This window comes from Lissotriton helveticus (assembly GCF_964261635.1).
Source record: "Lissotriton helveticus chromosome 1_1 unlocalized genomic scaffold, aLisHel1.1 SUPER_1_unloc_34, whole genome shotgun sequence".
NCBI classification, from domain to species: domain Eukaryota; kingdom Metazoa; phylum Chordata; class Amphibia; order Caudata; family Salamandridae; genus Lissotriton; species Lissotriton helveticus.
Genome location: NW_027611675.1, coordinates 1,845,781 through 1,860,136, shown reverse-complemented (window position 1 = coordinate 1,860,136; position 14,356 = coordinate 1,845,781). Strand labels below are relative to the sequence as shown.

General features: G+C 44.8%; 1 protein-coding gene across 1 annotated transcript in view; it reads right to left on the bottom strand.

Moving 5' to 3' along the window:
• The window catches only part of LOC144805946 (uncharacterized), a 389,169-nt gene that overhangs the window by 299,112 nt on the left and 75,701 nt on the right, over positions 1-14,356 (bottom strand). Inside the window, 4 exon segments of the mRNA XM_078672408.1 lie at positions 4,638-4,774; positions 11,111-11,379; positions 11,607-11,885; positions 11,887-13,652. Coding sequence (XP_078528534.1) covers positions 4,638-4,774; positions 11,111-11,379; positions 11,607-11,885; positions 11,887-13,652 — 2,451 coding nt within the window.

Sequence of the window (14,356 nt, the reverse complement as noted above, 5' to 3'; positions counted from 1 at the left end):
ACAGTTAACATCTGAAACCAGGTGCTCTGGCAGCTACAAACTCTCAGCATGTACATTGCTTTTAGCTGAGTCAGGAAGTCAACTGAAATAGATAGCACAGGCAGAAAAAGATGAGCAGCAGAGGACGGGAGAATTACGAAGGAAATTAAATGGACACCACAGCCAAAATGGCTGTTGCTTATGCCAAGTAAAATATTACACGTTTTCCTCAGACTGAAGGTAATGTGTAGTAGAGACAAAAGCTAGGCCCTGCTCCTACCTCATGCTGTACATGACGGAAGGCAATGTGCAGTTGCCTCAAAGGCCATACGCTTTTTCCACCTCATGCTGTACAAGCCTTTAAGGAACGTAGATGGCCCAATGCATTACAGCCACTTCAGTGCTATTTGCAGGACTACCCCGGGTCACCTTTCACATTCTCTGTCCAAGCATTCCCTCATGTAATCTAAGATCAATCAGTCACCTCTTGCCCACACCAAACCTGCCCTGTGTACTGACAAGATTTAATTTCTTCCATCTTGTTGGACCCACACACTGGAAGGCACTCCCTGTGGATAGAACACTACAGAAATGTAGAACACTGTTAGACCAGGCATCCTTGGCGTGGTTTCCCCTGACTTTTTGCCTTCAGACCTCCTGTTTTTGCTGACTTTGTTTTTGCTGGCCTTAGGACTCTGGGCACTTTACCACTGCTACCCAGTGCTAAAGTGCTTGTGCTCCTTCCCTAAAACATGGTAACATTGGCATGTACCCAATTGGCATATTTAATTTACATATAAGTAAATGTGGTACAGGTGCCCAGGACCTGAAAATTAAATGATACTTGTGAGTCTGCAGCACTGATTGTGCCACCTACTTATTTGGGGGACAGCAATCTGGAATCTGACAGTGACCCCGAGCAAGAACTTCCATCAACAGCAGTTAGGTCTTTGACTGCATTAAAGGGGCAAGATCATCCTCAATGAGAGATGAGTTGGGATCACTCATCCGCTATGCCATTGCAGGGAAGCCCCTCTGTGGAATCATCCCAAATTTCCCTCCTGGAGATAATCCATCAAGAAATCATCGCACATAGGGAAGATACACGCCAGGACAATCGTAAATCTGCAATGAGGAAGATGCAGGGCATTGTCAGAAAGTTATCTAAGGCCTGCTCCAATACCACGGACAGAGTATCAAACCTTGAGGAGAGAGTGGTATCAATGGAAGCCGAGGTCGCGGATGCGACGAGCAAGGTCGATGCTCACTGTTCTCAGGTAGCAGACATACAGTGGAAGCTTGAAGATATGGAGAACAGGCTCAGGCGTAACAACCTTAGGATCCTGGGAATACCTGAGGGGGTGGAAGGATCAGACGTCAGAGCGTATATCATCAAGCTCTTTGAGCAGTCATTTCGAGAGCTCTCCAGCTGGATCTGGTCCGGAGAAATACAGCGAGCACACCGTACTCCTTTTAAAATACGAAGAAGTGCGAGGGAAGGGGACAAGCCCAGGGCAATTTTAATTTTTCTGGGGAATTTTGTTCGGAGGCAGGCAATCGCAGAAAAGGCTAGACCGGATGCAAAGAGAACCAGCGAAGGGGTATCATTCTTCTTCCGCCCGGACTATTGTCACACAACCGTAGAAAGACGATGGAGACTGAGGGAAATGATTAAGTTCTTTCAGGAGAAGAAGATTCAAGCCTTTTTGATAAATCCGGTACAAAAGGGGGTGGTGATGGACGGAACATCTGAATCAATCAAACACTCTCACCCAGTCAAAAGATCAGGTTTAATCTATCACCGTTCTTTAGCCCACTCTGCCACCCCAGTTCAGACATGGCTATATGCAAATCAGTCTGACCCTGTGCCTCATGGGAACAGTCCAGCCGGAACTGCCAAGCCATGTCTTTCCTGGACCGGAAACAAGCTTCCGAGGACCGGTTTCTGGCATTACAGCCGTCTTCAGCCCGGCTTGCTTGAATCCAGTGGCAAAGTGAACAAGGGACTCACGTCTGAGCATACCCTGCCACACTTATCGCGGCCAAAAGCGGTACAAAAGGGGGTGGTGATGGACGGAGCATCTGAATCAATAAAACACCTTGAGTGTTTGATTGATTCAGATGCTCCGTCCATTTTGAATAGGCAACCTGGGATATGGAACAGAGGAAGCAGTTCACAGGTGAAGGCTCCTTAACCACCGCCTCCCCTTCCACACACCCACCAGGCATTTCCGCTCTGCCCTACTGGCCCTGGCCCCCACCCCATGGGTCCACAAGACCACATTGATGCTTTTTTAACACACAGAAAGGAAACGGTCGCTCGAACCTGATGACCCCTTACATACATACTGTCCTGATGAAGGTGTGACCATATCTACGGGCTACAACACCGAAACACGTCGACGCATTTTTTCCGTATTGAATTCATTAAAACCTAGGGGATTCCAGAGATACAACACTAACAATACAGGAAATCCCTTTGTATCTAGACTAAGGTCTTTGGATCAATTAATCGGTAGCAGTATCAAGTGCTTTATTGAAACAAGGGGGTTATGTTCTATGTTCTTTTGCTTTTGATTGATAATATAATGTGTGTTTACCTTTGCGGATTGTGATCTATGTACTTCGCCTTTCAATTTTTATGTTGAAAATTGTTTTATGTCACATATACATGAATTGTTGTCTTTTTTAATATGTTAGACATTAGTATTTGTATTATGCTTGGTTTTTTAAACAGTAAATTTGTTTACACTATGAGATGATTTTTAATCTGATGTTGTCAGTAGAAATTCTTACTTAATTTTGAATGAGTACATTTTTAATAAAAATAGATTGTAAACGTTGTATTCTGGTCAGTGACCAGTGATTTAGATGAGTTACTCAGTGTGTGGGGTGAATGAGTGAAACAAGAGCACAACACTCCGGTAGTGGCTCTCTTGTATAAAATGTTTCCAGGGATAGCCCTTTGACTTTCAATGTTAATAGTACCCTGTTCCCTGGAACTTGTGGGGTCCTCTCTCATATTTTTTCACTGGTAAACAGAGTGCTTCAGAACTGGTTTGGCCTAGGCACGGGCCCCTCTCCCCTCAGAGAACAAATGATTTCGGGGTATAAATATTGGGACCCTGATCCCATGAAATTAGATCACTTCTGGACTTACAAGATGAAACCTCTGCTGAGGAGAGGATCCTGAAGAAACAGAGGAGAGACTATTCCCAAGCTGAAGTGCTGCTTGGGGGATTGGCCTACAGGTGTTGCCTGACTGCCAAAGAGAGGAGAAAGAACTTTGTGGACTTTATTTTCAACTTGTGCTAAAGATCTCCAAGGGCCTGGAAGAGAGCTTGCCCCCTGACTGAAGTCCCAGGACCAGTGAACTTCACCAGCCTTTGTGAATTGCTGCTGGAAATGCTGTTTCAGTGGCTACAGAGGCAGGGAGCTGTGACCCACTCTCAAGACCGGCCCGGTGTCCTGTAGGCACCGCATCAAGCAACGTCCGCCTCGAACAACGCAAGCTCTGAGCTCACCGACCTCGTCTTGACGCCTTCACCGAGCCGTTGCCTGCACTGCGACTGGAAGGACACCCCGACGTGCAACTCCTTGCTACACCGACTCGTACTGGTCTGACCGACGCGTTTACTGCTGCTGACTCTGAGTCCTGTGAAAGCACCGGAGTTGGGCACCGCCTCACACTCGCACCACTGTCCGGACTGATCGACACTCGCTCCCGAACTCCGGCGCGGTCACCGCACCGCAAGCTGGAAGCACCGCAACAAAGCACCTTCTCGCCCTGCAACGCACGCCTTGGATCCACCGACTCCGTCAACAGGCCGCTGCCTGCACCGCATTGAGGGACAATGTGTCCTGTAATGCTTTCTTTTCTGCACCACGATGAAGAACGAGACCGGCTCGCACATCTGTGCCGGCCGCATCAAGTAAAAGGTACTTTGACTGAGTCTGTTGACACTTGAGTGGGCCCGTATCAACGCGGTCTGCTGGATTGCTAGACTCTGTGTTATTTTCAACAACGCTGTAGCCGGACCAGGCTACCGACTTGCACAGTACCTTGATTTAAGCCTTTTAACAGGAACTCTTGAAATCTAATATTACTGTGTATTCTTTTTGTCGTTTATTGGTCTTGTGGTAAATCTATAGAAAATATACTTATTTTTTATATAAAACCTTGTGTGGTGTCCATTTGTAGTGTTGTCACTGGGTTACTGTATGTGGTCACAAATGCTTAACTTACGCCTCTGAGATAAAGCCTTGCTGCTCATGCCACGCTACCAAGGGAGTGAGCAGAGGTTATTTTAGGAGTGGTACCTCCTTACCCTGACTAGAGGAGAGGGTCCCTATTTGTCACAAGTATCTACCTGTGCTAACTAGAGACCCCCAATTCTAACAATGCCTTTCTTGGAGAAGACCTCCTTAAGAGGTTTGTGATTAGTAAGAATTCTGCACCTTTTCCCCCTCAAAACCTTTTTCAGCTTGAGCACCGCCCAGAAAACACCCAGAGCTTCTTTCTCTACAACAGAACAGTTGCATTCAGCACCCCTCAATGGCCTAGAGACGAAAAGAATCGTTTTAACCTCCCCATCAACCTTCTGCAAATGAACTGCTCCTAACCCCTTCAAGCTGACATCAGTCATGAGATAAGATACCTTTGTGAGGTCAAAACTTTCTAGAAAAGGTGTTTCATTTAGATGTTTCTTAATCCACTCAAACTCTTCCTCATAGCACTTGGACCAAACAAATGTGCTTCCCTTCAGGAAGAGAGACCTCAAACAAGAACTTTTGCCTGCAAAGTTAGGAACAAACTTGTTATAAAAATTCAGCTATGCCCAGAAAGTTTACAAACTCTTCTTTGTTCAAAGGGGTGCGCAAATTACAAAAGGTGCTTACCAATGAGTCTTTGGATTTGATGCCTGAAGAGGACTCAAAATGCCCTAGGTAGTCTATTTCTTTGACATCAAATTTGCACTGGTCAGCCCTAAGGGTGAGGTCAGCATCGACTTACTTGTTCAATACTGACGTCAGCCCCCCGTCATGCTCCTCAAGATCCATACCAAAGATGAGCACATCATCTGGGTACACCTTGAAATGTTAGAAAGGCGATCCCAAGGGCGACAGAAGATGTCTGACTGACCACCCCGATACCCACCAATCCTTATGGAATAGGCCGAGCGCCGTCGAGAGACCTCCTTGGCGAGGCTCCTCTCTTCTAATCGTAGCAGACGAGCAATCACACCACTACAAAGGGACACCACAGGAGAGTAGATTCTTAAGAGTCTTTATATAGAGAATAAAGGCAAGTTCTCGCAGCAATATGTACAAAGGGATCGAGGGACCCTCAAAGTCTTGGTATCAGGTAAATGGAGTAGCGGGACAGTCTCGGTACCGACGGGTACTAGGATACCCGGCGCACAGCTCTCAATCCTTGAGCTGGGGGGTGTAAGGAGCCGCAACAGCGTCAGTAGGGCTCCGAGGATGGTTCAGCGTAGTCAGGCAGTGACAGCGTCAGCAGGGCTCCGAGGATGGTTCAGCGTAGTTGGGCCGCAACAGCGTCAGCAGGGCTCCGAGGATGGTTCAGCGTAGTCGTGCCGCGACAGCGTCAGCAGGGCTCCGAGGATGGTTCAGCGTAGTCGGGCCGCGACAGTGTCAGCAGGGCTCCAAAGATGGTTCAGCATAGTCGGGCTGCGACAGCATCAGCAGGGCTCCGAGGATGGTTCCAAGTACAAGAGTTCTGATCAGGAGTGACGAGGTCAGCAGGGCTTCGACTCCAGATACAACTGGCGTCCTAATCCAGGGCTAGCCCAGATATAGGACTGGAGTCCTTTGATGTCCGGAACCTCGCGCCTGGGGGATCCGAGGGGCCGGGATGAGGGTGTCCAGACACCCAGCAGGGGGGTGGAGCCAGTGCCCAGGAAGGCCGGAGGGCGATCGATACCAGGTGTCTGGGGACGGCTGGAGGGCCATCGAAACTCCCCTCCTCTTAGATCCGTCGAGTGGCCACTCTACCACCTGGGTGGATCTTGGTGCCTCGATGTCGGGGCTTCGCTGGGGCCGTGGCCGGGGTCGGGCCGAGGCCACGTGCTCGGGACGTGATGGGCCCAAGATGGAGTCGGGCCTGAAGAGTTGGGGCGAGTAGGGTTCGCCGGGTTCCAGGGGGGAGAGCCGTGGGTTGCCAGGGTGGCTGCTCTCGTCGAGAGTTCGTTGAGGGTAGTCGATGTCGTCCCGAGCCCGCCATGCGGGATCGGTCGGACCACGTCACGAGGCCGGGTCCAACACCTCCCCATCAACCTTCTGCAAAAGAACTGCTCCTAACCCCTTCAAGCTGACATCAGTCATGAGATAAGATACCTTTGTGAGGTCAAAACTTTCTAGAAAAGGTGTTTCATTTAGATGTTTCTTAATCCACTCAAACTCTTCCTCACAGCACTTGGACCAAACAAATGTGCTTCCCTTCTGGAGGAGAGACCTCAAACAAGAACTTTTGCCTGCAAAGTTAGGAACAAACTTGTTATAAAAATTCAGCTTTGCCCAGAAAGTTTACAAACTCTTCTTTGTTCAAAGGGGTGCGCAAATTACAAAAGGTGCTTACCAATGAGTCTTTGGATGTGATGCCTGAAGCGGACTCAAAATGCCCTAGGTAGTCTATTTCTTTGACATCAAATTTGCACTGGTCAGCCCTAAGGATGAGGTCAGCATCGACTTACTCGTTCAATACTGACGTCAGCCCCCGTCATGCTCCTCAAGATCCACACCAAAGATGAGCACATGATCTAGGTACACCTTGACACCCTGAAGGCCTCCAAGAATGCCCTTCATCGCCTTCTGAAAAAATGAGGCTGCAAAAAATAGTCCAAAAGGCATTCTTACAAATCTAAAGGTACCAAAGGGTGTTACACATGAGGTAAGGTCCTGGGAAGAGGAGTGAATATTTTGAATATTCTGAAGAGGAGTGAAGGCTGGCCTGGTGATAGGCGGAGGTCAAGTCCAAGGAAGAAAAATGCCTTGCCCCCTCAACAGAACACATCATTTTAGTTATGTTGGGTAAAGGGTAATGATTAACAATAACTGCTTTGTTGAGCTCCCTCGAGCTGACACAGAGCCTGGCCTCCCCATTGGCTTTGCAGGCCATAACAACAGGAGTGACCCACTCCATTGCTTCAACTTCTTGAATGATACACTTGGCTAAGAGACTGTCTAATTCAACTTTCATGCTCTCTCTTACTTACAGAGGTGTATTCCTGACCTTAACTGTTTTTGGAACAGCGTTAGATTTGACCTTTATCCAATGTACATAGTTTTTGAGACAAACCCAGTTCACCAGCAAAGACCTCTGCAGATTACGCTCATAAAATGTTTTTGGAACTAAAGTTATCTTGGCCCCAGAGTCGAAGAGCATGCTCACTGGAGCATCATTGATCAAAACTAGCTCCTGAGGGCCATCACTAGCATTCCCTGTGACTGGGAGAATATTGGTTCCTTCCAATTCTTCTTCCTAAAGATCAACTTCCCTGACTTTTTTATGCTCATTACCCGTTCTGCAGCTTTTTGAGACGTGACCTTTTCTCTCACAAGTTTTGCACATGGCCTTCCAGCCTGGGTAGTCTTTAACCTGTTGACTGCGGCGCGAATTTCACCGAGGTGCGGGCATATTAATAAGTGGGTGCAGTTCAGACGGCCCCCGGCCATCCTCCGCACATGCTCACTGTGACGTCAGATGGCCGGGGGACGTCCGATGCACGCAACGGGTTAAAGTTGGCCATAAGGCCAGAGTTGCCACACCTGAAGCACTTCCCCTGAATTTTTTTGTGTTAAAGGGCTTTAAAGTGGTGCTCGATTTGGGTTTAACAAATCTATTCACTAGCACTTTGACATTAATGTTCTCCTTTTTATCACCTGAACTGTCTTTGCGTATAATATCAACACACGCTTTTGAATGCTCATGACTTTTGGCTATCGTCAGCACTTCTTGAAGCGATGGCATGTCTTTTTGCCACAGGGCGTGTCTCGTTTTGTCTAGGCCGCATCCCAACATAAACTGATCTCTTAAGCGCCCGTCTAAAGCTGCACCAACATTGCACGTGGAAGCCAATTTGCGCAATGTATTGTTCCACTGACTCATCCTGCTTTTGCGTTCTTCTCCCGAAGTGATATCGTTCAAGGACAGTACTCACTTTGGGGAGGTGGCGCAAGTCTAACTTTTTGATGCAGATATCGTTTTCATTAAGAGTGTCACAGTCACTATCAGAGAGTTCAGGAAGATGTTCAAAGAATTCTTGTCCCTCAGAGCCCAAACAATACATTAACCATGAGGCTTCCCTCTCTGCACTTAAGGAAGTGCCACAGACATGAGCATAATGTGTGAAAACCTTCTTAGACGAGAGAGGTGGAACTCCGGGAGATGTCAAAAAGAAGGGAGGGGCAGTGACATTTTGCATGATGTTTGTACTATGTTTTGACCTAGTTACTACTTAAGGGTGATCTTCAGTGATCTGCTTACAGTGCGCAATATGCACAAACCTTATAAGCTGTGTGCATCAGCGACACTGCATGAAATTTCAGCAATTAAAATTTAGGCCAATACGTACAGTCCCAGAAATTGTATGTGCTGTGCGCATCAAGCGAACCATCAGCCCGAATACTGATGGCACATATTTATACAGGGAGGAGTCACTTTAGTCTGATGCTCAATTACATGTGTAGATGTGAGTCTGGTGATGCCTGATAACTGAAAGGCACACATTTGTTTTCATACAATTTCATATATGTCTGATTTATTATTCCTATTACAGCGCCTTCTACCTTGAGAAGGTCCATCCTAGACCAGTGTGTGGACAAAACCCATGCTGACAAATTGAGGGCAAAGGGATTGGGACATGGTCTAGGGACACTAACAACAAATCCTACATCAAACCTAACGTTTAACTGATGGAGAGCTATGAGCGACCTGAAGCGTAATACTGAGAAAAAGTCACTAGGAGAATTGCTGCAAATAAAAGTAAATTTTAAAAAACTAATAATGAACTACAAAACCACAGCTGTGTGACCCATGAAGCCGATGGTTTCTCAATATAGTCCTAGTTTGTGATTACCTTAAAGTGCTCACATTATCACCCGTGCTAGAAGAGATGGGAGCCTGGGGTGTATGGTCACAGAAGATCATTTACATACAAAGGGGGGTGACAGCCTGTTCACATGGCACAGTACAAATTGTTTACGTAAAATGCTTGTACACAGAACAGGGTAAAGTCTTGTGTCTATTTTTTTCATTTTCTTTAATATATACTGCACCTCTCTCTCTTCTTCTCTTCCTCGCATTTCAATTCATCGTAAATTACAAAAATTCACTATTGCTTTATCAGCACGGCACAAGTCGGGGGTCGACACAGTTTGATGAGGTCCCCCCACTATTACCTAGAAAAGAGACTTATTTCCACATAACTCCTTAGGCTGCGACTGGGAATTGTTACTTTGTTTATTGCATCTGCAGACACAGGCCTCAGAGTGTTTGTAACCGTCTGTCCCAGTAGCAGTGTTCCCTTTATTTATTTGTGTGAGTGGCGCAACAGAGGAACAGAGAAATCAGCCCCTCTATTGCTTAATACACTATAAATGTGAAACACTTTGGGGCTTAGGGGCTGGATAAAGAATGTCAGGAAACAAACACAAATTAAAATCCCTTTTGATTTATTAGCTGAAAACTGTTTAAAAATGTAATTTACAAGTTCCACATATCTGTTTAAAAATATTTACACTTTCAGTCATTTTCGAGTTTAGTTACAAACTGATAGTGGGAAACACACATGATGTATAAAAACTGATACCAAAAACTTCTTTTTACAATATTTTATGTTTCTTGTTTTTTGTTTTTAAAACAGGCCGTCGATCTTTCATGTGAAAATTATTATAAGGGCCTGACATCACTTCTTGTGATATCACTACTTGTGACATCATTGTGATTTGCATATGATAATGGTCTCCTTCACTATTTTCCTTATTTGTGCCCTGTTTATTCCATGACATGGGTCTATAGATATTAAAAATAATTATATAAATTCACAGGTATTCAGCCCGTTTCTATGGTGATGTCACACATTGACAAGTTTTCGGCTGCTTCTTCTATTTTTAGGTGAATACAAATCACCTGCCGTTCCCCCTCCTTCCATTTCTTTTTCTTTTTCACCGCCTTTCTTTGTTTCTCTCGCTCTCTGTATTTCACCCCCTCTCTATCTCCCACACACTCCTGTTAGCTTTAGCTTCATGAATCTCACTGCCACTTCTGGCATTCATATGACAAATCCTGAGGAACATTTCAGGACAAGGGACAATCAGTGTGGAAGACGATTTGCTCGGAGTGCAACAGATTGTCCTAGCACATATATGCTTTTGATGTGGAATTTCGCTATTTCACCACATTCTTCAAACAGAGTCTGCTGCTAACAGTGGCTGAATTCTGGTAAAAAGAAGAGTTTGGCATGGCAGAAAATGAATAGGGAGAGCCAAGTCGGAGAGGAGCCATGGGTCACACTTAGTTATAAGGCCTGAGACACAAGCTGATCCATCAACCGAAAACAGTGTGTAAAAGATGCAGCTAAAGTTACTTAAAAACAAGGTATATGCTCTGTTATATCTAAAAATAGGTTATTTCTTGAACACCTGTGCTTCACTTTAGTTCATTACATATACTGCAGTGGCATTTGTTAATAGTAATACATGCATTTTACCAATGAAGCTCCATCTCCTGAGCCCTGACAACATGCCTACTTTGGGTGTGTTGGGTTTATAGATTTTATCACTAATCCTACAAGATAGATGAAAATACAGTTGTTAGTCCCAGTATTGTTCAGTGTTGCTTTTACAGGAAGTGTGATCAGGTGTGATTGAATTTTTTTCTTTGTATCTCTTCATCAAATAAAAATCAAGAATTTTCTTTTCTTTTAATCCACACTGTGCTCGCCTCCAACTGTGTACCCTTGTGCATCATGTTGCTTTGCTTTGTGAATGGAAGTGAACAATCTCTGGAAACAAACACTTTTATAACTCTGCAAATACTGTTATCTGTTTTTCTTCTTTACTACTAGTCAGGTCTTCTATCAAAAGTCATTCACACTTTCAGCGCCCTTCTATGTTTTCTCCCTGTGTGTTCGCTGATGACTTTGTAGCTCTGATAATCGACTAAAGGTCTTCCCACATTCATTGCACTTGAATGTTTTTTCTCCTGTGTGAGTTAGCTTATGAGACCTTAATGCTGAAGAGAAGCGAAAACAACTGTCCCTTTCACTACAACGATAGGGTTTTCCCCCCGTGTGTGTTCGCTGATGACTCTGAAGTTGTGATAACCGACTAAAGCACTTTGCACATTCACTGCACTTGAATGGCTTTTCCCCTGTGTGTCTTTGCTGGTGTCTTTGACGGCTTTATAATTGACTAAAGCTCTTCACACATTCATTGCAATGGTATGGCTTTTCCCGTGTGTGTTCGCTGATGTCTTTGTAGGTCTGATAATCGATTAAAAATGCTCTTTCCACATTCACAGCACTTGAATGGCTTTTCTCCTCTGTGAGTCTGCTGATCATTCCTTAATGCTGAAGAGTCACAAAACCTCCTGTCACATTCACTACAATGATAGGGATTTTTTCCTCGTGTGTGTTCGCTGATGACTTTGTAGGTCTGATAATCGACTATAGCTCGTCACACATTCACTGCATTTAAATTGTTTTTCCCCCGTGTGTGTTTGCTGATGAAATTGAAGGTTTGATGACTGACTAAAGCACTTTGCACATTCACTGCACTTGAATAGCTTTTCTCCTGTGTGTGTTCGCTGATGTCTTCGAAGGCTTGATAACTGACTAAAACTCTTCAAACATTCACTGCACTTGAATGGCTTTTCCCCTGTGTGTTCGCTGATGACTTTGTAGGTCTGATAATAGACTATAGCTCTTTACACATTCACTGCACTTGAATCGCTTTTCCCCTGTGTGTGTTCGCTGATGACTTTGTAGGTCTGATAAGTGACTAAAGCTCTTTACACATTCACTGCACTTGAATAGCTTTTCTCCTGTGTGAGTTTGATGATGACTTTGTAGGTCTGATAATAGACTATAGCTCTTTACACATTCACTGCACTTGAATCGCTTTTCCCCTGTGTGTGTTCGCTGATGACTTTGTAGGTCTGATAAGTGACTAAAGCTCTTTACACATTCACTGCACTTGAATCGCTTTTCTCCTGTGTGTGTTTGCTTATGAAATTGAAGGTGTGATGACTGACTAAAGCACTTTGCACATTCACTGCACTTGAATGGCTTTTCTCCTGTGTGTGTTCGCTGATGTCCTTGAAGGTGTGATAATTGACTAAAGCTCTTCAAACATTCAGTGCACTTGAATGGCTTTTCCCCTGTGTGTGTTCGCTGATGACTTTGGAGGTCTGATAAGTGACTAAAGCTCTTCAAACATTCACTGCACTTGAATGGTTTTTCCCCTGTGTGTGTTCGCTGATGACTTTGTAGGTCTGATAAGTGACTAAAGCTCTTCAAACATTCACTGCACTTGAATGGTTTTTCCCCTGTGTGGGTTCGCTGATGAATTTGGAGGTTTGATAAGTGACTAAAGCTCTTCACACATTCAGTGCACTTGAATGGCTTTTCTCCGGTGTGTGTTCGCTGATGACTTTGAAGGCTTGATAACTGACTAAAGCTCTTCACACATTCAGTGCACTTGAATGGCTTTTCTCCGGTGTGTGTTCGCTGATGACTTTGAAGGCTTGATAACTGACTAAAGCTCTTCACACATTCACTGCACTTGAATGGTTTTTCCCCTGTGTGTGTTCGCCGATGAATTTGGAGGTTTGATACCTGACTAAAGCTCTTTACACATTCATTGCACTTGAATGGTTTTTCCCCTGTGTGTGTTCGCTGATGAATTTGGAGGGGTGATAACTGACTAAAGCTCTTTACACATTCATTGCACTTGAATGGTTTTTCCCCTGTGTGTGTTCGCTGATGAATTTGGAGGTGTGATAAGTGACTAAAGCTCTTCACACATTCACTGCACTTGAATGGTTTTTCCCCTGTGTGGGTTCGCTGATGAATTTGGAGGTTTGATAAGTGACTAAAGCTCTTCACACATCCAGTGCACTTGAATGGCTTTTCTCCGGTGTGTGTTCGCTGATGACTTTGAAGGCTTGATAACTGACTAAAGCTCTTCACACATTCATTGCACTTGAATGGTTTTTCCCCTGTGTGTGTTCGCCGATGAATTTGGAGGTTTGATACCTGACTAAATCTCTTTACACATTCATTGCACTTGAATGGTTTTTCCCCTGTGTGTGTTCGCTGATGAATTTGGAGGGGTGATAACTGACTAAAGCTCTTTACACATTCATTGCACTTGAATGGTTTTTCCCCTGTGTGTGTTCGCTGATGAATTTGGAGGTGTGATAAGTGACTAAAGCTCTTCACACATTCAGTGCACTTGAATGGTTTTTCCCCTGTGTGTGTTCGCCGATGAATTTGGAGGTTTGATACCTGACTAAAGCTCTTTACACATTCATTGCACTTGAATGGTTTTTCCCCTGTGTGTGTTCGCTGATGAATTTGGAGGTGTGATAAGTGACTAAAGCTCTTGACACATTCACTGCACTTGAATGGTTTTTGTCCTGTGTACGTGTGCTGATGAAGCTTGCGTAGTGATGACAAACTAAAGCTCTCGCTGCAGGTGTATGATTCTTCTTTCTTGGTTAGTGTCTCTGGGTCGGGTATATATTTGTCTACATCCCTTGACTGTATTTTCTGATGGGCCGACATGGCTGATAAAGCACTTGTGTTTTTTTTACACAAACTTTATATGTGTGCAGTAATTTGCACGTTTGATTTCTGTTTTAACAATAAAATGCGATAGCCACCATATATTTGCCACACTCCTAATACGTAGAAGGTGTCTTTGTGGGCGATTGCGCCTTTAGATTGGATTATGGCTATGCACGATTGCGGGTAAAGATGTATCTTCCTTTTGGCCGGTGCAAATTAGGACAGTCTATTGTATTGTAGATAGAAGAACTCCTCTTTCCTTTACCCGTCAATTGTCCGGCTCCGCTCTGTTGTGCTCTTCTCTGGTTACTGTGGTTTGTCCAGAAAGAGTTTACAATTCTCCTAGAGCAGGGAATGATGGCTTTTCATCATTTTATAAAATAGAGCACTGTGGTAATCACATCATACAGATCCCATGATCAAAGCTGGTGTTGGACACTTGTTTATACAGGAGGCGGTTTGTTATTGTTGTTGCCTTAATTTTCCTAAGGTCATTTCTTCGTCTTGTGGGGTGGAGGTGCACAGCTCAGCCTCTTGCAATCACTGAACTGCCCTTGATGCTTCAT